The 23,642-nt window shown below is 37.5% G+C and overlaps 3 protein-coding genes across 4 annotated transcripts; 2 read left to right on the top strand and 1 right to left on the bottom strand.

Moving 5' to 3' along the window:
* Window positions 1–1,219: 1,219 nt before the first annotated feature.
* On the top strand, window positions 1,220–13,632 carry LOC114522479. Its single transcript, XM_028543166.1, has 28 exons — window positions 1,220–1,238; window positions 1,437–1,477; window positions 3,070–3,179; window positions 3,256–3,355; window positions 3,482–3,575; window positions 3,799–3,912; window positions 4,106–4,181; window positions 4,522–4,644; window positions 4,751–4,842; window positions 5,054–5,086; window positions 5,216–5,333; window positions 5,531–5,597; window positions 5,690–5,831; window positions 5,964–6,097; window positions 6,465–6,532; window positions 6,619–6,710; window positions 6,825–6,860; window positions 7,490–7,795; window positions 8,658–8,734; window positions 8,949–9,029; window positions 9,178–9,230; window positions 9,547–9,789; window positions 9,949–10,146; window positions 10,246–10,355; window positions 10,449–10,504; window positions 10,647–10,819; window positions 11,380–11,604; window positions 12,295–13,632. The coding sequence occupies exons 3-28, from the start codon at window positions 3,083–3,085 to the stop codon at window positions 12,702–12,704; spliced, it is 3,318 nt and encodes a 1,105-aa protein (XP_028398967.1). The 5' UTR covers window positions 1,220–1,238; window positions 1,437–1,477; window positions 3,070–3,082; the 3' UTR covers window positions 12,705–13,632.
* A 1,798-nt stretch (window positions 13,633–15,430) lies between these two features.
* LOC114522535 (alpha- and gamma-adaptin-binding protein p34-like) lies at window positions 15,431–18,073 on the top strand. Its single transcript, XM_028543244.1, has 9 exons — window positions 15,431–15,552; window positions 15,819–16,012; window positions 16,093–16,219; window positions 16,333–16,413; window positions 16,484–16,564; window positions 16,661–16,750; window positions 16,833–16,952; window positions 17,088–17,137; window positions 17,243–18,073. Exons 1-9 carry the CDS (start codon window positions 15,441–15,443, stop codon window positions 17,309–17,311), a joined length of 924 nt encoding a protein of 307 aa, XP_028399045.1. The 5' UTR covers window positions 15,431–15,440; the 3' UTR covers window positions 17,312–18,073.
* A 95-nt stretch (window positions 18,074–18,168) lies between these two features.
* Window positions 18,169–23,621, bottom strand: LOC114522534 (aryl hydrocarbon receptor nuclear translocator-like). Of its 2 annotated transcripts, XM_028543242.1 has the most exons (17): window positions 22,474–23,621; window positions 22,226–22,301; window positions 21,930–21,995; window positions 21,813–21,851; window positions 21,577–21,734; window positions 21,265–21,350; window positions 21,091–21,183; window positions 20,874–20,988; window positions 20,769–20,798; window positions 20,536–20,678; window positions 20,095–20,291; window positions 19,897–20,003; window positions 19,482–19,632; window positions 19,170–19,336; window positions 19,028–19,056; window positions 18,820–18,922; window positions 18,169–18,736 (listed from the first exon to the last, which is right to left on the bottom strand). In XM_028543242.1, exons 1-17 carry the CDS (start codon window positions 22,490–22,492, stop codon window positions 18,348–18,350), a joined length of 1,968 nt encoding a protein of 655 aa, XP_028399043.1. In that variant the 5' UTR covers window positions 22,493–23,621; the 3' UTR covers window positions 18,169–18,347. The 2 variants fall into 2 exon arrangements, with proteins under 2 accessions (XP_028399043.1, XP_028399044.1); XM_028543243.1 differs by lacking the exons at window positions 22,226–22,301; window positions 22,474–23,621 and adding an exon at window positions 22,106–22,183.
* Window positions 23,622–23,642: the final 21 nt, after the last annotated feature.

Below are 23,642 nucleotides of genomic sequence, written 5' to 3'. Positions count from 1 at the left end.
ATGTTGCGTGGCAAAGATCCACGTCCAACACTGTCAGTCTTCTGTCTATAAGATTACATAAAAAACCTATTCTGTTTGTGTGACCATATGTTGTGACACTCTAAAGGATTCGTCTCATAGAGCGAGTCAACTGTCAAAGAAAAACCCACGCACCGAACTGTCATGCTACTATAATCTAAAAATTACATAAAAAAACATAGTTTCTGTTTGTGTGGCTATTGGATGATCTACTAAAGACTATGAATAATCCTGCGTTTCCTTCTGAAACATATGTGGCACGAAATGAAGTTTCAAAAGCTTAGGAATATGTCTTGACTGATTCTGCTGTAATGACAAATGTCGAAACAAATGTTTGTAACGAAAGTTCCCATTCAGTAGCCCAGTATCACGTTTAATTCAATATCCACCTGCTATGACCTATTGGTAACGTCATATTAATCTTGTTAGCATGAGCGTGCAAGGTGCAACTGAACTCTGACGAAAGATGTCACGCGGGCGTTACCTGTTGGTTGTGCTTTGCAGATGTTCGAAATGAAAAAGGGAATTGATTTTTAGATAAACTATATCTTAAAGATGGGCGCTTCTATTGCATGCAATGATAGACGTTTTTTACTTGATTGCATCTGACAGAGGGCAAATGATTAATTCCCAATGAAAGGGTCATTAAAATCGGCTTGGGTGTTTGGCTTATCATGCGCAAATAAACCACTTTTAAGTATTGATCAGTGTTTGCCAAAATCGTGAATTAAAAATCACAATTCTTTGGTTATTGACTTGGCTAATCCCACGGGATTCGCGGTCTTGATTGTTGAATCAAAGAGTGAACGGGAAGATGGTCTGGTGACAGTGACCCGGAACGTCATCGTTTCCTGGGTGTATTTAATTAGGCTGCTAAGAGTATTACGTTTTCTCTTCAAAGTCCACTTTAACTTTTTCGCTTTCAAAATTCGCTTTCATTATGACGTGAAGAATTTCGCTTTAATCGGAATTGGGGTTTGTTTGACAAGAACGTGCACGTAAGATGTCAATATTTCACCCGTATTGTGTTAGCGTGCTAACTTTGCTACCAACGAACGCCTACACTCACTATAATAATGACATGCTATTTTTGTTTGCACCACAATATCCGGTTCTTTCCCCCCCTGAACGATGGCTGATCTTATCGATAAATAAATAGCCGCGTTTTAAATAAAATATATATGTCAACCAAAAACTATTATTGGGCCTCTTCGCTTGTGGTTAGTAAAGCCATCTATTTTCTTCTTATTTTAAGGCGTCTTCTAAATTTCCAGCTTTGCCGGATTAAATCCGCTTCCGGAGGGCGCGTCGTGTACTTAGAGGGCAACCCTTTGAATTCAAATTTGCTGTGCCATGTTTAGCTTGGCTGTAACGTAACTCGATTCATGCGAGAAACCATGGTTTCATTTGTCTTGTAGACTGTTTCAAGCTTTGTTCAAGAACCTCGAAAGCATCTAAGGTATATTTCATTTTCTCTTTTGTTTTAAAACGTGTGTTTATACTTGAATGTGTCATGAGTTCGTTGTCTATTATTAATACTGAAACGCAACCGTCGCTCAATATAATGATTGTTTACAAGATTCTGGATTGACTTGCGGGTTATTTTATTATCGGTCTTGCTTAGTATTAATTTGAAAAGGAGACGAGGCCTTCTCCCAGACAAGGTAGCAGTTACTAAGAAGGTAGTTTTTTGTAAATATATGGGACATTCACGCGAGTATTTTGAGATTTCTGCTGTGGTTTACAAGTAACAATCGTTGGTGTGTGTACTTTCGTTATACAGACTTGTATTGGCGATACTTAAGTAAGGATCGTAACGTTTTTTCTTCGACAATATCGTAGATGAGACAATATTTTATTAGTTGATGTTTTGTATGTGAAATTCTTATACGAGAATGTATCAAATTTGGCTCGAAATTCGGGGTCGAAAGTTGCAAATTACAGGAAAAGTTTGCCTTTAGAATTGCTCTAAAAAGTTTATTCACGTGTTTCATTTTAGGCAAAATTTGAAGTTAGTAACAAACGATATTGCATGGATATTTTTATCCGTAGAAGTGAAGTGCTCACAAGTATTTAATCTAGAATAAGTTGGAAATGCATGAACGAAGAATGGAGAAGGTTCTTCACTGAATTCTCGTGCAAATTTCGCCATTCACGCTTCAGTCAACAAGTTGACGATTTCTTGTTTGTTATTTCTGTTTATAGCGTACGTAGCGTACGTACTTGTTCGAAAGAGTAGGTTTTTTCGCGCTGTTTCGTAGGTCAAATTCGAGTGCGTAATGCTAATACTATTGTGTCAATCGAAAGTGTTTTTTCACAACAAAACGTGAGGAAGCTTGTGTTTAATTTTGGGCGTGTGTGTGACTCACAATTTTGTCTGAAATGCCATCAATTATTTATGGAGATTTAGTGTGGTTGAATATCAACTTTGCACGACACATCTTCTCGATAAAAAAGCGTCCTGCTTTAATTCACGAGGTATCTTTCTATTTCAATTATGAAACTTGTCATTTCTTGAAGAGAAAGTGCTTTGTTAAGTGCTTCCAAGGGTTTTATGTACTTTTTGACATATTTCATTACGTTTAAATAAATGTTCCATAATGGTGTTTAGAAGAATTGATGCCCCATACCGTTATGAGTTCATTCCCTTGGCGTTTTCGTGTAAGGCATAGTACTACAAAAATGATTGGAAAGCACAAACTTGTTGAAGTATTCTAAATGTCACACTTCAAGTCACATGCTTTAGAATAGAGAAGAAATAAGGATGCCCAATACATTTGTGGTACAATTCTAACATATTAAGTGTTAGAACAATATAATTGTATAGTTGCACATGTTAACAGCATGTTGCATTATGTGATATGATTGTCCAATGTTACATAATTTTGTAACATAAGAACTCTTCTGGCAAGAACAGCCTAATAGGTTGTAATTTCAGAATGTTTTCTGGTACATTTTAGGCATATATATGGGGAACAAGTTTCATGTAAGAGACATGTGTATTCCAGTGTAGCAGTCTCTAATATTTGCATCAAATTAATTTTGAATTAGGATTGTCAAGAAGATGAAGTTTTTTTGCATTTGTGTCCTAACTGTCATAACAGTTGTGCTCTGTCAAGTGCCATTTCATGACAACATGTCAAAAGTTACCCTTTGTCCAGGTATGATAAAATATGCAATTATGAGGGATTTGTATGTAATGATGTAATAATGAAGTATTCACCTTGTTTCTTTTAGATTGTACAAAGTTTTCAAGTGTAAATATCAAATCTAACTTTTCTAATTTTGCTACTATATTGAAAATAGAAAATACACCAACGTTTTTGGTTGGTGCAAGGTATGTAATTCAGCTGATAGATTTGTAGATACATGTAGGCATATTTTTTCTAAATATTTCTTCATGTCCGTGGGGATATGCACCTTTTAGGGTGAAAACTAAATATATATTCATAACTCTTTTAAGCGATGCCCTACTTCTGATAAACCTAAACGGGGATCTTATTCGTCAAACTACTATAAAAAGCAAGGAGAATGATTATAAGTTGTGTCTAAGACAGGTAAGAGAAATATTGAATAATGAAAAATGAATATATTTTTGGTAATTCTTGTACACCTTAATCTTGTGTCCTATTTAAAGTATATACACACTAATATTCTTGATATTTCTTAAAAGATTACGCTGATGAATGTCCTGGGGACAGACCGGCAGCTCAGCATATAATAAATACACACAGTGTTCTTACAAATTGATAAATTAATTTGAATTTATTTTATTTTCAGAATTCAGACAGTTGTGCCAATATCATTACCATGATTATCCCACTTGGGGAAGCTGGTTTGGTGCTAGCCTGTGGTACAAATGCTGAAATAAAGTATTATTGTTGGGAAGTAAATGTAAGTCACAGCAATTTTGCTTTGCTAGCCATTCCTAAATTTAACTATACTCAAGATAGCAGTGAAGGCTATTAGCATGGATAAAGGTAGTATGGATACCTGTTTTAGCTGTTTTCAATGAATTGAGTGCATTGTACAGGATTATATCTGGATGCCTTTTTAGCTAAATATTATTTGATTTTGCAAAATTTAGGGAACGAACATTATTGGAACACCACAGGAGAAGACGTTTTACACAGCAGCAGAAGATGTCAGATATGTTGTGTCTGGTAAGGAAAATTGTTCCCCTTGACTTGCATGACTCATGACTTGTGTGTTGAGTATAGACATGTACAGTATATTTTGTCACAAAGAGCCAAATCAGTCACTACAGCACTTCTATTGCTTATAAACGCTCAATATTTTGCGCAGCCTCCATACAGTATTAGCCTCCATTAGTTATCCATAATGTGTGTTGATTAAAGTTTAAATGCTGGGAATGTGAAATCAAAGAGTAGATATACAGCGGTCTGGGTCTGGCTTAGATATACAGGGCAAGGCTTAGAATTAGAAAATCTTTAATCTAGTATCCATTATAAATTATTAATATCTGCTTTATTTTGAATGTAGGTTCAAGCATATTTATAAGTTCTGAAACTAAATATCATAGTCGACAGAATGGGAAGTTAAAGAGAGTGAACCTAGATGAAGAAAACGGCCGTCCTGACCTGGAGTTAACAATAATTGATATTGGTATGTTATGCCCGCAGTAAAATAAGGTCCCCTTTGCACCTTAATGCATCAGTTGTTTCTTTAGCAGCGCATCAAATAACAACTGAACCATATTTTGCTACTTTAGATCCTGTCTTCATTTCTCTTTATGAATTTGGAAATTATATCTATTATTTGTTCACTGATTTGTCAGAGGAAGCTGTTGAAGAGAAAACCAGGGTAAGTCTGCTGCTAAAGGTAGTTAATTTTAAACTATAGTTATGGGGATAGAGTTTGCCCATTATGATTGTAAATTTTGCGGTTAACTAAGATATTTGACCACTTGAGTTTTATGCAACCAATCTCAGAGCAAAAACTCGCACCCCAAAGACCAAAGTAAAACTAGTATTTTCCAGTATCTGATATTATAATTCTTCTTTCGTTTGCTTAGATAACTTACTCGCGCATTGGACGACTATGCAAGGTACATTATGTACAAATATACAAAATATGTTCATGTATATTTGGGACTAATTTGAGTTCAACATTTAAGGTTTATTTTTTATTGATTCGCACGTTAATAAGTATGTGCATGTATTCTTAATCGTTTTAGTATGACCGAGGAGGTGAAAGCCATACGCCCAGCAGAAATTTTTTTCAAACTTTCTCCAAAGTACGGTTGTTGTGTTTCACGACAACAAGCCAGGAAAAATTCCATTACAATAATCTAGGTAAGGCGTCTTGTTATTCACTGATTCAGGCATGTCCATTGAATTGCGTTTGTCGTTCCTTCCGGAATATTACCTTCAGGCTTCAAGATCGAAGCCGGGGGCAGTTTGTGTTCACGTTTTTAAGTTAAGTGTTGGGTTGAGCAGAAGATAAAAACATTCTGAGATACGGTATAGAAACTTTGTTTTCTTTTTAACAGAGTTTACATCAGTTGTTACCGGAGAAGATGGCGAGGTCTATATTTATGGTCTATTTAGAGCCGCGAGGTGCGTATTCTCGTAGAATAAAACAAAACCTTTTCATCACTGTCATGCAGACATCACGTTTGACCATGCATCGCCATGTTTCTCGTTTTCAGACCGGCAGATAAAATGTTCGCAGTTTGTCGATATTCACTGTCAAATATCGAGAAAGCATTTGAAAGTGGGAGGTATTACGATACTCGAAGTAGCCAGAAAGCTGTTTTTGTGGCTGATTCTGGCGACCCCAGGCAGAAAACGGTAAGAATTACAGTTAGTACGACGTGGCCGCATGGGTGTTGCGCTAGAATGAGATGCAGTCCTGTATAGTGCATCTTACGAGCTCTGGTGACTGACTGACTGACTGACTGACTGCTGGTTAATTTTCTTTAGTGTAATTCATCTCTGGATACGAAAGCTGTCAGGCGTAGTTATTTTCAAACTAACATACAAAGTCGTCAACTGCATGTTGCTGTGGTTGAACCTGATGGTGGCCGCCCAGTAGCAACACGCAACCACAATACAAAGTAAGTTATATTACGAATCGTGGAAACAACACAGTTTCAACCATTGTCATCGTTATTTTTTTCGCCGTGAAATCGCGCTCTAACTGACCACTAGCTACTACCACTAGCTTAAGGGTTGTTAGCAGTAGAATTCAATAAATTCAGGCGAGGAATGGGCTAATATTATGTAGAAGAGATCAAGAGAATGCCTTGAACAACGAGCTAATTTTCAACAACGAGTTAGTTTTCTGGTTGAATAAAACGATAGACATCATTTCTGTTTTGAACTTAACCACTGTTTAAGCTAAACGTCTTTCGTAGAACCGGCTTCTGTGAATTGTTTTAATGCTACTATTCTTAATAAATTTCTATTTCCTTACCTCTGTAGGATAATGAAAATGTTGGTTGATTCAGACACTATAGCCAACACGTCCTATGAAATCGTGCGACTTTTTTGTAAGTTCTGCGCTCTGGTTATCCCGATGGTTAAGATAAACCCACCATCGTATTAATTAAACCTTTTTTTTCCTAATTCAAACTAGATTCCAATTTGATGCACGAGATTTTTGTTCCGAAAAACTTTTTCAACGATAAAGATGTGAAAACGTATTTATCAGTTAGAAAAATTAGCGAGGTAAATATAACATTTACTTTGAAAGAATGGAGCTCGTCTACTTCACATCTTTACCCGCACCCACATCAAGTATAATCTAATCTTTGGTTAACTGAAAATAAACGTGTTTTTTAGCAACCATTGCACGTCGCAGATGTTGTGAATATGAAGGTAAGAGAACGTAGCCTTTGTTTTACTGTCAAATTATCGTTGTTTATAATGGTCTTTCACAAGGTAAGGCTGTCATCATGAAGTCGTTCACTTCATAGACACGATGCCTTACTTTAAAGAATACTATACACTTAATGTATGCTCCCGAGGGAAATAGTGAGTTTTGTTTTCCCAAGAGTCTGAATGTTTCCCGAGACGAAGTCGAGGTAAACATTGAGACTCGAGGGAAAACAAAACTCACTATTTCCCGAGGTGTAGCGGACATTAAGTGTTTTGTTATATAGGAACAAAAACATTTAAAAAAGAAACCCACTTTACTTTGTTTATGACAAGAAGCGGGCAACAATTTTTCACTTGTTTCCCTGGCGGGAAACATTGCATTTATTTAAAGTCATGTGACTACGAATGAACCAATCACATTTAAAATACACAGAACCTATATAACAAACCTTGTTGTTCTTTTTATTTTAATGCTGTTGCATTTAATTGCAAATATCAATTTTCACGTTGTCTTGTTGTAGCTAATAGTATACTGTGTTTTTTAAAGACTGACATCAGCATATAGCGTTGTTCTTGTGTTCCGCTTTCTCCATAGTAGAGTTTCTCATTTCATCCATATTATTTAACAGTTCTCCGGTGTTAAACCATCTGTCTCACCGAAAGCATCATCAACACCCAGACCCACAACCATCGAAGCAACCACACCCCAAAACACATCACCCACTCCCATTCTAACGGACCCCGTATCTTCAGCAACACCTTCGTCGGGAAACTCAACCCGAATTCCCGTTCAGCCCAATAATACATCGCCAACCAATCTAACGACGACGAAATCTTTGCTACGGCGTAGATTTTTCGCCCCGCCAATGTCTGATTCTTCATCAAAACCGAAGCCTCCTTCGCGCTCGACTGGTTTCATGAATTATCCTGGCCAGGTATGAGTTTTTAAAAGAAATTTATTATCAAGATTGAACTCAACCATTACTAGGGAATGTACGTCTGAAGCCGGTTGTATGTATTAAGCCGTTTAGCTTAAACGGTGGTTAAGTTCATTATTGAAAGTACGTCTGCCATTTTATTAAACAAGCGAACTAAATGTTTTCAACCTTAATACAAAGCTACTGTTTACAACTACATATTCACTGCATAATATTCAAGTTGATTCATTCAAGAGAGTTGTATATAAGAGTGTTATCTAATTTTGACTTATCCGCCGTTTAAGTTAAACGGGCTTGATAGACACCGCGGAAATTGGTATAGGCTTAGCCGCAATTCTCGATACTTAGACTTCAAACTTGGTGAGGAAAAAGATTTATAAATATTCAAGAAAATATGTCTTGCACAAAAGATTTGAAGCTTGCTCACGGTAAAAACGAATCGTCTGAATTAATAACCTTGTGTATGATGCGGTCAGATGTGTATGATGAGCTGTCAAAAGATTGCAGAATGCGTATTCAGAAGAAAAATTGAACTTTTTTAAGATATTCAAAAGGTTTCTCTTTGATAGGGCGATACAGAAATGCACAATTGTGAACCAGCGATTAGATTTTCGGGTTGAAACGTCTTAAACACCAATTTCTGCGGTGTCGGCTTGATACAACCGGCCCCTGATATTTAAATCAGTATATACAACATACTGTTTTCTAAACGTTTCTCTGCACTGACATGGTAGAGATTACGGTCCGTATTATATATGCATAACGGATTCCTACGGGAGCTGGTGAAATGTTTTGCTGTTGAGAAGCCACGCGAGGATTAACCAGCGTAACGAACGAATGTCAAAATTACCTTTTTTAGAAAACAGTAATCGTCGCCGCAGATGAAGCACTGTTGTTTGTTCCAGTGGCATCTTGTGGTGCCCATACCTCTTGTAGGTAAGCAAGCCACAGACGTTGCTATTTTATAGTTAAACATATTAGTAATTGATCAGTTCTAATCGTTTGATCCAGAGATCTTTTCAGAACAGCTTGTATACTCATACCAGATTAGATTGCCTTTATACCTTTTCTACGAATTCAATATATCCAGTTCAGTGAAAGCATCCTACAGGAAATGATGAAATTAATGTTTTCTGAATTTTTTTTACAGGGATTGCGTTGAAGCTGCGAATCCTTATTGTGGATGGGACAATGGAAAATGTGTTCAACTCAACTCAAGCAAAAAGAAAAGGTAACGAGGAGAAGCTTAACACACGATGTGTTAAACAATATTCATTCCTGTCATTCTTTCGGCGCCCATATGTTTTTTCCTTTAGCTATTGTCCCGAACAAGTTCAATTGTGCTGTACGCGTAATGAAATCTTTGTCTCGTTTTTTAGTACGATTATTCAAGATATAAAAAATGGCGACTATGAGAAAGTCTGTCCTTCAGGTAAACCCAGCTATAAAGTGAACTAAATATTTTCATTGTCCTCAACAGAACAGACCGTACATCCATGGGCTCTAAGGATAAATTCTTTTCTCCCAATTGCGCTCCCTCCTCAAGTGAGCTCGCCTTTACCTGAATAAAACATCAAGAACAATAGTATCACATGCATAAGAGGGAGGTCTTCATAGCTGGGGGGGGAGGTGAAAGATTTTCCCTAACTCATGGCGTTTGCCGTTTGCATGCGAATCCTGAACTCCCTATTACCATGTTTACGGAGGGAATCCTGAGTTATACCCACGTTTTTTTTCCTATTTTACAGTTGCTGCTTCGTGTAAGGTCGTTCAGACGAACAAATTGATTCCAAAAGCAGAAATTATCCTGCAGTGTTCCGCTTCGGGCGTTCCAGAACCGACCATATTATTTTGGACCAAAGACGGCAAACGGTTGCCTGGGAACTCGAGCGAACTCAAGATATCAAACTATACCCTAAAGACTGCTGGAACATACGAGTGTCACGTACGCAATCATCTCTCATCACAAAGCTGTTCTGTGAAAATTCCTGGTAGGTTAATCTGCAGTGTTGTTAGCTGAAGGCTGGTTTAGACTATAATTCCAGGTTAAACCAAGTTTTCAAGTGATGACTGTTCCCAGCAGCATGGCTGTGAAATTGAATACCAGCTTTAGGTTTTGTGTCGTCTGTACAAAATTTTATTTCTTCCAGGCTCGCCGCCTAAAATCCAGTGCAAAGTCACAAAGGATTTTAAGTTAGCCTGCAGTGCAAGCGGCTACCCTCATCCGAAGCTAGTCACACAGACGAAAAACAATCAATCAGAAGGCTCCGTGGTCAAGATAGAAAAGGACGAGTCTCAGATTGTCGCCTACAACGCTTTTGGCGTCAAATCCAGTGGTATTTATAAAAGTAAGATGGATATTTGATAGATATGTAATGATGTTTGTGTCTCTATATTACGACATTTCGCTCTGTTATACTTACGAAAACAATATCTATTCTTTTTAGTTATTACAAAAACATTCGAGTTTGCAATTAAAGATGTTACATGGAGCGATGATTTACTGGACACCGGAAGTCAAGCGTATCAAGATTTAAGAGGAAGAGTTTTGAATGGAGTATGTGCAGTAACTTACCTCATATCAGACGTGAGATTTAAAAGGTTTTTCGTTGGCTTGTTCTCTAACATTATACCTCCCTTTATATTTCAGTTAAAAGAATTGTACAAGGGGAGCAATTTGTTTCAAAAAGCGAAGATTATTTTTAGGTACGTTTCATATGATTTGCATTCATGTAGCGGACTGCTTGGTCTGTGTATGAAAATGTCAACCATAAACTTGACTTCTTCTGATCAGTTGGCGCTGGTTGGCGGTCACAATCAACCAGAATATCAACATTTACTTTGCTAGGAAAGGGAGTGTTATTGCAATCACGGAAGTAAGTGGTTTGAAGACTCCAACTTCAGATGAAAGCGATTTAACTCGTCCACTGGAAGACGCGATCCAAGGAAAGACAAAACTTGGTGATTTAAACGTATCCAAACCTGTACCCACTCAAAAACCAACGACGCCTGGTATGTCAGGTAATATATGAATTACACTTGAACTAAAACTAATTCGCACTGTGTGGTAATACCAATAATTGTACATACTGTGGTACTGGGTATATCGTCTGAATACCGTATGTACTGCATGGGTTTTAGCCTAAATTTAACGATACTAATAATTGAAAGTGGCTAAACCGGGGGCTGTTTATGCACAGACTTTTACTAACACTTTGACTGATCTGTATAATCATAAAAGCACTAAATAGATTTAAATGCTATGCTTCAATGAAATAAACAAGTCAATGCTTTAACAGCTGTAGAAAATTAAACATTTAGTTCATAAAATCGTGATCATAACTATTATGAGATACTTTTGAGAATAACTCCTCTCATTTTGTAAGATAGAAGAATATTTTCGCGGCGATGTTTGAGCCGTATTGACCTAGCTTGCTATAGTTGTTTTCGATTTTTCTCTATCAAATCGATTAAGTCTTAACACGAAAAAGCTTATTTGTCTTTTACGAAGTGCATGGTGCGCATTTCTGACGAGCCTGTTTACGCCAAAATGATATTCCGTTTTGTTTTGTGATTTGCAGATCAGCAAAGTACGAATGCCCCGCCGTCTGCTCCAAGAACCCCAGGGTCCAGGAATTCTTCGACAGGTAAACAAACCCGTTTGCCAACGACTTTGCCAAAAACACGTTTGCCAAGCACACGTTTGCCAACTTCTCGTTTGCCAACTTCCCGTTTGCCAACTTCTCGTTTGACAACCCGTACACAGATTATATCCTCAAGACAAGGCTTAGTCACAAAACAACCAGGTAACACATGAAAGAGAGGAGGACGTGTGTGTCTTTTAAAAATGAAAAACAAATTCATTGCATTCGCAAATCACTCATACTTCAGTGAAGCAAGTTTTGTTGTTGTGCCGTTGTTATTGCTAATAATCTGTGGGTTGGTTGGTTGTCGTGTTGTGCGTGTGTCACTTGAATAAACCTTAAATTCTGCGTCGCCAGATGTCGCAAACGTTGCCAGGACAACGTACAGAACTACCAGGGGGCGGTTGTATCAAGCCCGTTTAGCTTAAACGGTGGATAAGTCAAAATTAAATAGCACTCTTATAATATCTCTTGAATGAGTCAACTTGAATATTATGCACGAAATATGTAGTTGTAAACAGTATCTTTGTATTATGGTTAAAAACATTTAGTTTGCTTGTTGAATAAAACGATAGACTTGCTTTCTATTTTTAGCTTATCCACCGTTTAAGCTAAACGGGCGTGATACAACCGACCCCAGCTGAGATAACTTTGTTGAAACTGAATTGATATATACAGAAATTTAAATGTAGTGTTCTCTCATACGGGAAAATGTTTGCAGAGTATATCCAATATTTCTGGAGGAAAAGTCGCATCTATTAAGGGCCCCCTTCTTCCTCACCCACTCTCCAAACAAGCGCACGATATGCGAAAACCCTTTCACCTCAACTGGTTACTCTTTTTTTGTTGCAGTCGCTCAAACATCTCCGTCATCAGGCGTACCAATATGGCTGTTGATTTTATTATTGATTGTGATTGGCCTCATCGTGTTTGTGTCAGGGTACTTCTGCGGCAGGAAGGGAATACCGTGGTCGAAGCTTTCCCGACGCTTTCGACGACGGGATACGAATAACTCTCCGGAATCCGCCGAGGATTGCGATAACGGAGAGAGGATGACGAGGATGTCCCGGTCAGAAAAAGCCAGAGAAAGCGAACGAATGTTACTTCGAAAGGATGAAAACGATGGAAAGAGACAGAAAAGCCCTGCAAAGAACAACCATGATCTTACGAATAACGTGTCAAAAGACGGCTCAGTTGAAATAAAAAAACATTACAGCAGCGAGGAAGAGAGCCGGCCATTGTCAGGTCAAAGTTCGTGTTAACAGCAGGCGGAATATTCGCCCTAATTTACGAAGAGATTCCGAAGTGTTCCGAGCCATTAGACAACAACAGTCTAGCAAAGCTTTTAAGAAACTCGCATTGTTAATATTCCTTTGTAAACTCTGTTGCCAACCGGCGAAGATACGGGATGAGTATAGCCATGAGCCTTGAGGTTCGTGTTTGAAAGTGAAAAGATCTATTGTGATTCGATGGCTGTTTTTTAATTCTTTCGCTATTCGCTTCCCATGGAACAAATGGATAACCACAAGCTTAAAAGGTTCAGATTTTAAAATCGGAGATGTATCAATCTGCGTGTTTTAGTGCACCAATTCGATTGGACGCGATATATTTTAATGAACCATCACAAGCAAGGATTGAAATTGTTGGGAACGTTGTTTGCCGATATTTCTAAGAATGCAAGAATAAGAAGCAAAGTACTGATAACGGCAACGCACCACTTGACCAGTGGCTTTCAAACATTGATAATATGACATTTGACGATTTAAACCATGTGAATATTATTTATATTAGCCTAATTTGGGATAGATTTTAAGCAGTTTTTCTCAACAGAAAATAGATAATTATATATATATGTAACATAGGAATTTCAAACCTTTATAAAAGTAAGGTTTTCTCTTAAAGCTCAGAACAATTTAGCCTGCATTTCACAAGCGAATTCAAGAACTTTTTAAGAAGTGTGGATTGCTGTGATTTAGCCCTAAAAAGAGTTGAAACGTTTTTGATTTTTTAAAATCTAATAGAGAAAAAATATCATCTAGTTATAGTAAACTGTTTATCTATGAAAGCAAAGTTTCTCGATACTGAAGCAGTTTGTAAGTCTTCAGATATCGCCTCGTGGTCTACTAACTTGATAGTCCATGTTGTTTTTGCTTTTTTAATGCAGAAAGTGTTGTTATTAAACATATCTCTAACGGATTTGGTTTATTTTTCATATTTTTTTGTGAGGTGGTTTACGGTGGTAGTATTTCATGCTTCTATAGACCAATTGCGAAACTTAGTGACCGCGCCTTCGTGCAACATGGAAACGAGGCTTATTATGCAAAAAACAATATTTGTATTTTTTGCAGTACAAAGCTATTCGCCGAGTTATATGCCGTTTTTCGCCTTTGTTTTACATATTTTTTGATACCTTTCAGCTTGGTTTCATCGTTGTTATCATAGTTTTCAGGTTAGGAAGTTTTTCCTTTCAATTGAGGCGTTTTTGTGGTGTTTTCATTAATCTTTTCGGCTGCTTTCGTTGGGGAAGTATGGAAAAGGCCGACACAAACTCAGGTAAAAATTTAGTTTTTCCAAACTATTTCGTCTCAAGTTTTGAAAATGTATTTCATTATTTGTGCAAAATTTGGCGATAAATATTTGGTGCAAAATCTATGTTTTTTTATGTCAAAAGTGACATTCAGATTATATAATTTTCAAACCTGATGACTGAAATGGCTTCATTTATTCAAATTTATTCACAAATATCACTTTTTTTTTTCTTTATACCACAGTAATACTGTTAAAATGGTCAAAAGTAACTGACTGAAATGTTTTTGTTTATATTCGTTTTAATAAAGTACAGATGATGCATGGCTTGCATGCCGACCTGAAGGCCGAATTTTATAAAAGTCGAATTCGAATGCATCTGAGTTTGCATCTGAATTCTGCATTTTTGTTAGTACAAAACACTATTCTTTCTATCTGCTACCATGCAATAGATGTTTAATAAGGGTTAACCAGGAATACTTGAAAAGGAAAGGATTCCGTTCAGCATCGTAAACGGAAAAACACTTGCGAACTCCGGTTTATTAAATATTTTTCGCTTTCGGCTTTGCCATCATGTAAAGGTGTATCTTAAAAACGCTGCAGCTTGCATTGTGGCTACCTTTATAGTATGTTATTGCGGGAAAAGGAATATTCAAATGGCAATTCAAAATAGACAATGATATTATGTCTTGGTTATAAGTATTTTACTATCCATGTCATGCATGTGTGCCAAGTTGAAGAGTTGTTTTGCTTTTCAGTCGGCATCACATCACATGTACTGTAGTCCATATACATAGGGAAAATAAACATAAAACTCCGTTGCTTATTTTATCTCTTATAGTTTTTGTCAACAGATTTCTACTATTTTTTTTGCTGAGCTGTAAAATTGCTGTCAAATTACATGTTATCGATCGATAAAATTGGTATAAAAAAAATTTTAGATGAGAAATGTGAACATGGTGGTTTGTTCGATCGTGACTTTTGAATAATTTTTGACATAAAAAACATAGATTTTGCACCAAATATATATCGCCAAATTTTGCACAAATAAGAGGGAGAAAAATGAAATACATTTTCAAAACTTGAGACGAAATAGTTTGGAAAAACTAAACTTTTACCTGAGTTTGTGTCGGCCTTTTCTATATTTCCCCGACGAAAGCAGCCGAAAAGATTAAATAAATCACCACAAAAACGCCTCAATTGAAAGGAAAAACTTCCTAACCTGAAAACTATGATAACAACGATGAAACCAAGCTGAAAGGTATCAAAAAATATGTAAAACAAAGGCGAAAAACGGCATATAACTCGGCGAATAGCTTTGTACTGCAAAAAATACAAATATTGTGTTTTGCATAATAAGCCTCGTTTCCATGTTGAGCGAAGGCGCGGTTACTAAGTTTCGCAATTGGTCTATACCGTTGCATTTATACCTGTTCTTATGCTCCCTCAGTCTGTGCGCGGTCAAATTCAAAATGGCGGATCAGGGTGCAAGTCTAGATTCAGCCGAAAACGACAAGAAAGATGAGAATTACATCTTGGTTATAAATTGCTGCGAATGCATGTCTTCACAGGAGTTCATTCAGCGTGAGTATTCCATGTGTGGTCATTCTTTGTGTCTACTTAAACTTTGGAATAGTTTTTGCTCTCAATTATAAAATTAAAATTAAATTAATTGCTACATATTAGAATATTCTTGGGTGTTACGACTACAAGTGTGTGATGTATTCTGACAGTGTAAGGTGCAAGGGTCCAGGTTACTGTCAGATTATTCTGAGGCATTACATCTCTGAACTCTGCAGAACCGCTAGAACGAATAGTTCAAGTTTATTTCCCATCTTATGCTTAAATAGAAATAGTTCAAGATGAATGTCCAGCAGCAAAATCAATGGATGGCTTCAGCTACTATCCTTGGAGAATCAAGAACAAGTATTACTGTGCAGATGTTAGGTTTGTTGCAGTTTCCAGTCAGAATGAGAAACCAGATTGGTTGAGCGGAGATGAAGCACAAATCACAGCTGTTGTCATCCTATTTGATCAAACACAGGTTGGCGGAATCCAAGCAATGACGAGCACATGTTATGACTCAGAGATCTCACTGTCATCTTATACATTCTTTCTATTTAGCTCTCGTTTGAAGTGGCAAAGGCATGGCAGCCTTGCGTGGAATCCCAGGATGCATCAGTACTCCTCCTTGTTGGAACAAAATCCCGGAAAACTGACACAAATAATGATATAGTACCAGATATATCAAGTTAGTTCTATGTAATTACAGCTTTAATATTTCTTTGTTGTAATTGCCTCTTTTTGGCAAAACTATTTGTCCTTTCATAGAAGTCATATTTTATATATCTCATGTTCCTACAGCATTGACAAGCAAATTTCTGGAATTTTCTATCAAGCATTCATTTGAGTTTATTGACCTAAATGAAGAAGAAGACCCAGAAGGTAAAATAATATATTATTGCTTCTTATATTCTTTCTTCAATTTTTTTCTGAAATTGTTTGTAATTGGTAGATGATTTTATGAATACTGTTGGGTTTGAACGCATTGTCCAGGCACTACATGCAACAGAGTGGCCAAGTTTAGAAATGAAAGGTTAGTGACTTGGTACCCAAAAGTGAATCACCAACATTGATCTGGCTGATTTTGAAATGGATCCAATGGTAGCTCACCATTTTTTTTTTGTTAAAGAACAAGAAGCTAAAACTGGCAGCACATCTGAATCAACTTCAAGTGGCAATGATGACAGTAGAAATGGAGCATCTGAGAATAAAACTGCTGGTATGTATTGTATCCTGTGCAGAACAAGCAAATTAGCTCATTTTCACCTAAAATATTTTACTTGCTCAAAATTCTTTCCCAGATATCTCTCAGACTGGATTTGAAACATTCCATGACATGTTTGATGGTATAATAGACGAGGCTGACCTTGACAATGAAACATCTTTTGATAAATTGTTCTCCCAAATGAGGCTGATGAAAGGTAAGCAGAAATCTTCAACCAGACCATGCTTTTTTTATTTACCTTTTCTTAAATTCCTCCAATCGGCAATACCTTTAAATTGCTGCTGTTGGAGAGAAATTTTCATGGTTCCAACCAATTTACCCTTAATTATAGAAAAAGCTGAAAATTTACCTCACACAGAAAGAAAAGCATATGCTGAGAAGGTGAGGGATTTTGCTTTGCTCTAAATGTTTTGTGGATTGAAATTGTGCAGATCTCTTTGGTAAGTTTGTTAGTTATCATCTGAGGATAGTTTTCAACTATTTTAGGTTGCCGTTGCATTTTGGAAAGCAATTGGAGGGGATGAAGATGAAATTGGGGATCTCAATAAAGACTGACATAAAGTCATTAAGAATTTGTATATAAAGCGGATACATGTTCCCGTTGGAAGCTTGAGAGAAAATGTCTGAAGAATCTGTGGAAACATCGTCATCAGAGTGAGTGGGTGAAAAGGAGACACTGTGCATGGAAGCCGCGATTTATGCAGATATGTGAGTGGGGCTTCTGAATGAACTGTATTCTGTGTACTGTGTTTAGATTGTCGAGATCTATAGCTTAGGGGATACGTGTGAGGTTTGGGTACATGTACATGTCATTGATATGACAGAATCAATGAGACTATGACTGGCGCCACTCCATTGCACTTGACCTTCATCCCCAAGTTGTAACAAACACTTCTAGGAAGTAGGAATTGTTCTGACCATACTGTAATTGAAACAATTGCGATCACAAATTATTGCAATGATTTTATTATCAACACCATTCAATTTAAATTCACAAATGATTTCATAGATTATTTAACAATTGATATGAATCATGATACATTATAGCTGTATCTAGATTTTACATAATGTGTTTACTTCCTCATGCGGTCTAACTGTGCAATGTGCTGCCCAAATTCAATATTTCATGTGCTCAAGTGCAACCATATTTGTGTTGCACTTTCGCAAACACACACAACGCATGTCCTTAATAATCTAACATGCAATTCCTGCTATTTACAAATTTCTGGCATTGGGTACAAATGACACTTCATACAAAATTGTTCATCAGATGCTAAATGCTCATTAACTTTTAAGGAACATCTCACTTAGATATGGTTTAAAAGTTACCAAAAGATACCAATGTGTTCTGCGTAGAACAGGTGCTGGTTGATTCAAAACTACGGTGAAACCGAGATAAATATCTATTCTAGTTGACAGGATTTGTACTATTGTAGTATACACAATCGTTCTAGTCACATTCTTCACTCAAAAATGCATAAAAAGTATCACTACAGACAATAAATTATCACCGTTACATTGTTTTCAATCTGCAATTGCTACCATCAACATGGCTTGAAGACACCTCACTCACTCCTATAACGAACCCTCATTAAATGTTACAATTACTATACTGATACCCACGATTCCCTGCGGCTGATGACGTCATCATCGCAGGGTTGATGCCCATTTGATTAGGCGACGATATTTGCGCTTCGTAGGCGCTGATGTGCTGGAGAGATGGTTTCACGTCTATGGACCGATCCAGACTGTTCAACTCGACGTTATTGTTGAGATAAGACGCTTGTGGTACCAGGCGCTGCATTTCCGAGAGCTCTCCGGTCGACGACGGCGATGGACGAAACTGTAACGGGTTTTGAGACAGTCGGCTTTCATCGGGCAAATACTGAGGACGATCGAGAGAACTGGACGTGAGACCAAACCTGCTTAAACCTCCTTTCTCGCTTGGCATTGCATCGATTTTACGTGGATTGAATTCGTCTGGAAAAACAGAAAATCCACAAGGTTGGTTAAATTGGTAACGCAAATGAATGTAGACTAGAAAACTGGATGTTTCCACTTACAATTGGTTGATTCCATGGCAGGAATTCTCTGCTGTCCGGCACGGTCGTCGGAAGACGAGGGGAAATTCCCTATTCCCGGGTATTGTGGAACGGCGTTACCACCCTAGGAAAGAAGCAAAGTGATATAGTTTGATGTAGGGAATACTTTTATGTAGAATTTGAAGGCGAGTGTTTAGTTTTGCAACTTTTTATAAGGTTCGAATCTTACCATGTATATCGGTGCAGATTGAGACATTTCTAAAGAAGAAACGAATCCGATACTCAGATATAGAGATTATTAACATCTTAGCTGTTATTATTATTACACAAGCTTAGCTGTTATTATTATTATTACACAAGGTTTCACTCACCAGGAAAGCGTTTACTCATGGCCATTCTGGGAAAGAATTCGGGAGGCATAAACGTCTCTCCAGGTGAGGTATTTGGAACCCGGTCTATCAAACCCATCGGGGTCTGCGCGTTCGACCAAGGACTATTATTTGATATGGATTGAAAGTCCGTTTCATGACTCTTATTCCTGTATGTTTAAAAAAAAGGGAAATATTAACGATGTTATTCAAGAAAATCTGCAAGATGGATCAAGTTTACAGGGGAGAAATACTACAACAAAAGCTTTATCGGAAGGAACACTGGATGATCCAAGGAAGACAATTGGTTGTTACCTGACCAACGAGTTGTTGCAAACAATATATTCGGGTTCGTCTGTGTAAGGATTCTGGAAACTGAAGCAAACTGTTCTGATCTTTACGTAGGTACCACGCTTGTTTCGGAAGCGGAACTCCACCGACAGGTTCTGACCTTTTGTTTTTATAACTAAAAGACAAAAATCCCGTTCGAAGGAAGCGTATTTAATTCCATCAACTAGCTGAAACCGATTCCTAGACTGACAGACAAGACAGCTAGGCATCGAATTGAATGAGTTAAGGAAGAAGATGTGTCAGAGAGACAGAAGATTGGCAGTTGTGGTAAGTGAATGATTTCCGTAGGTTCAACTTGTTCATATGTTTCAAATGTTGTATAACAACTGCTTGAAATAGGCAAAACACTTCTCGACATGGTTATTATTCATATATATACCTTGATCGTAACTATCTCTCATATTTTCTCTATCTTCAGGATGAATAAACTCGTAACAACTTTGGCCGAGAATTTCCTTTGGCGAATAACCCAGGACATCTTGAATGCTAAGAGATATTTTAAAAAAACACATCCGTCTTTATTTCCCGGATTATAATTGATAAGTGACCCAGTTAATATAGGTGTTAGTGTCATTACCTCTGGTCGAGAAAGGTGAATTTTCCATCAACTGCAATCCGCGAGATGAACTCAGTCACTTGTTTCTGATTGGATAAATCTGTACCCACCGGCGAACACGTTGGTTGCAAACGACCGATGGCGATGAGGCAGAACGTAGAAGGATCGCTGGACTCGGATATCGAGACTAGATTACTAACACGGCCACCAGCACATGCCTGAGGGGAGAGAAACACTTTTATAAGAAGACTATCTCAGTGAGCTATATATATATAGAGGAGGTTCACTGGATTATCTTCGCCGAAAGATGGTTAAGAAAGTTGAACGAAGGATGTGATGTATTGCAGTGTCCTTGAATGAATTTGTGTCCTAATAAAAAGCTCAAATTTGTTCAAGAACAATTCAGAGGACAGGGCAGAATATTGAGATGGCATTGATTGAAGAGTTATGCAAGAATCTTACTCTTAAGAATCCTGTGCAATGGATAACAGAATATTCATTATCCAGTCCTGTGGTTGTATTCTTTGGGCTGCTTGTTGGACATTGTCCCTTCTTCATACGACATATGAAATTTCTTCTTGAGCTGGTGTACATCCGAGATGCATCTGTTTGGAACAAACAAGAATAGATCTTGATTAGGACCATAACAGGGGTATCATTGGGGTAAACAAGTAACACAAATGGATGACCGTTACCTGACGATGTTTCCTTCCTTACGCTTCCCGCTGAAAAGTTAATATGAATGGAGAAATATTAAAACACTGGTCAGAACAGAGAGATCGTAATATTGAGAGTCATACTTTTCAAGTCAAGAATTCTACCAGAGTCCACAGCATCCACACATAGTTGGTCCCTGATCTTCTTTTCATCATCTGGATGGATGAGTTCATATATTGTTCTGTTTTCCCATTCGGTCTACGTGAGATCATAAAATACAAAGTTCAATCACTTCAATGCTGGTGAGTTAATATGAAATTTTGAATTTGTGCAACTAAGCTTTCTCTGGTTTTCACAAACCTGAGCTTGTCCCAGAACAGGTGTTATTGAATCTGAGACGTACAGTAGAGTACCATTGACACAGTTCACAACAAACAGAAAACCACCGGCAGCCTTAGGATAAAAAGATAGAAACATGTAGCAGGAGTCATCTTAAACTGCTGTTCTGATAAAAAAACTCTATTAATTGAGCACCTCTAAAACTAAAAGCTTCAGTTCACGTTCGGACAAGAATGATGACGTCTTAGTTTTTGGTGTCTGCTGCTCGTACGAAGGTTCAGCTAAAAACACAGGGATGATTGAGATGTGTGAATCAAATTCAAATAATGTATTGACTAAAGGGTTTTTTTCTGACCTATGGAAAGCAGTGCCAAGTAAATGGTAGCAAAAAAAAAGGGTAAATTGCATCATTTTACAACATGAAAGACTTGGTCTTTCAACATCATTTGGGGATCAACATGATCGTTTGTGATTATATTGGGGTTTGTTAAGTAATTTTTCAACTACCTCTGAGGTGTTTAATATGATCAACTGCCATTCTTAAGACGGTTAGTTTATCAGGTTTTTTGGGATTCTCATTGCAAGTTGGCACCATTTCCGATAGCTCGTTTATGTAGGAATTCATCTTGTTCCGTCTCCTGCGTTCAATTTCGCTGTGGTTCTCCCTAAAGACACCTCCAATTTAGCATTGCATTTGTCATGTCAGTTTAACAAATATATGCAATCATATCTGGTGAACAAACCTAGCAAATTTCTCTCTTGAGCTTTCGGGATCATCGCCTCTGTCAAATGATGAATGCTGGATAAGTCACTGTGTTACATAATTCAGTCAAACATAGTTCAATATAATAAAAACCTACTTGGGTTTCTTAGAGGGCAGGCCAGAAGAAAGGCTGGGTCCATCTTCATCACCATCCGAGTACTCCCTGTTGCAAGGTCGGAATGGGTTAGCGATTCATGTCTCTATCACATTACTATTAAATTTAATTTAAAAACATTTAAAATTCCTGCAGGTTTATGTGAAATTTAACCTCACTTGAATCGGATGTGATAAGGGTAGTTTTTGTTTGACTCTTCCAAGGACGATCACCTCAAAACATTTTGTTTTTTTATGGCAGATGTTTGAGTTGTTTTAATAAATATGAACGCTGCTTACTCTTTAACTATTAGATCTTGTTTCCTCTTCGGGATGACCCGACCGCTTTTCGTCTTGTACAGGGAGAGTTCTTGTGCTAAGAAACAACAGAAGACTGCTCTTAATTGTGCCGAAAAGATAAGAATCGCCTTGGACTGCTGATATTACCAGGGAAGCAATATCGAAGTCTTCAAAAGTCTTGATAAGGTTGCTGACAGACAGTGGACAACTCGATGTTCAAAGCAAAAACTTATTCACTTTAGACATACCTGCCATCGATTCAGCCATAGTGTAGATAGTTATACCCAGTTAACAATTAATTTCCAATATCTTGCCAAGAACTAATAGGACCGCCTGGCTTGTAAACAACAAACGCTTATACGTTGTGTATTTTAATATAATATCTTGTCTGTAACCCCAGACATTTTACAGACTGGCGACTTCGGTGAAATAAGCGCGAATCTCTTGGAGAATACTATCACGAAACGAGCCACAAACGTAGTAAAGCAAAAGCCTTTTAGAATAACTGTTTCAAAACACGTTTATCCCCTTCGAAGACCGCCAATATGAAACTCTATTATACAAGAAATTAAGAATACAAAAGCGGTCCACTGAGACTCCAGATGACTACATATCAAAATTCTATCACCGTATCAGCCAATAAGAAAGAGGTTTAGATGATCGGCTTAGCATTTGACCAATCAACGAGCTTGGTTTACGAACTAATTATTTCTAATTATTACTGATTGAACGACCATATTGAATTTAGGCATGTTCTACAAATTTGTTACATGTACGGCTTTAGCGACATTACGATGGTAAAGATGCAATTATTTACGTTGCAAGCGATAACCAAACTAGAAAATAAACAAAAATGGTTGGGTAGTAGGTCATGTTCCAATGCTTTTAAAGAAATTCGCAGCTGTTACAAATTACAAATTCGCTAAGAGAAGTACCAGTAATGGTTTATGGAACTTCTACAGTTTATTAATTAGAATAAGCGGTATTCGTGGAAGTTCATTGATAAACTTTGACTGAGTGATTTGACTTGCGAACGTGCATCTTTGCATGACTTCCGCCTACACTTGATCCCTAGAAAATGATAAAATCGATACATTTGTCTGAAATGCACCAGACCGCAAGTCGCCGCAACCATGTTGAACAACCAAGGTTCGCCCCACGTAAACGGTAAAAGCTCATCTTGTTGATACTAAACTTGTGTTATTTTGTTACGCGCAGTGCCGAAAAGTGCCTGCCATATTCGTACGGCCTGACGTCAATTTTAAAAGCTACTTCAAGGCCAACAATGGGTTGACATAGAAACGATGCACACAGAAAAACGACCTCTTAGATCATTTGCGTCATGGCTCGTGTCACTCGTGTTTTTAGCATTTTTTAAGACCACACAAAAGCAGTGGGGGTCTGTGATCCCCCATCC

Source organism: Dendronephthya gigantea, unplaced genomic scaffold (assembly GCF_004324835.1).
Source record: "Dendronephthya gigantea isolate DGI-Jeju-01 unplaced genomic scaffold, DenGig_1.0 000023F, whole genome shotgun sequence".
Classification (NCBI taxonomy): domain Eukaryota; kingdom Metazoa; phylum Cnidaria; class Anthozoa; order Malacalcyonacea; family Nephtheidae; genus Dendronephthya; species Dendronephthya gigantea.
This window is presented reverse-complemented; position numbering and strand designations above follow the sequence as displayed.

Coding starts and splice junctions, on each gene's coding strand:
- LOC114522534 (XM_028543242.1), bottom strand. Junction 21,351..21,576: donor TCATATTAAACACCTCAGAG/GTAGTTGAAAAA, acceptor CTGTGTTTTTAG/CTGAACCTTCGTACGAGCAG. Junction 21,184..21,264: donor TGAAGCTTTTAGTTTTAGAG/GTGCTCAATTAA, acceptor TTTTATCCTAAG/GCTGCCGGTGGTTTTCTGTT.
- LOC114522535 (XM_028543244.1), top strand. CDS start 15,441: ATGGCGGATCAGGGTGCAAGTCTAGATTCAGCCGAAAACGACAAGAAA. Junction 15,553..15,818: donor TTCACAGGAGTTCATTCAGC/GTGAGTATTCCA, acceptor ATGCTTAAATAG/AAATAGTTCAAGATGAATGT. Junction 16,013..16,092: donor TCCTATTTGATCAAACACAG/GTTGGCGGAATC, acceptor CTTTCTATTTAG/CTCTCGTTTGAAGTGGCAAA.
- LOC114522479 (XM_028543166.1), top strand. CDS start 3,083: ATGAAGTTTTTTTGCATTTGTGTCCTAACTGTCATAACAGTTGTGCTC. Junction 5,087..5,215: donor GCATTGGACGACTATGCAAG/GTACATTATGTA, acceptor TAATCGTTTTAG/TATGACCGAGGAGGTGAAAG. Junction 10,356..10,448: donor GAGGAAGAGTTTTGAATGGA/GTATGTGCAGTA, acceptor TTTATATTTCAG/TTAAAAGAATTGTACAAGGG.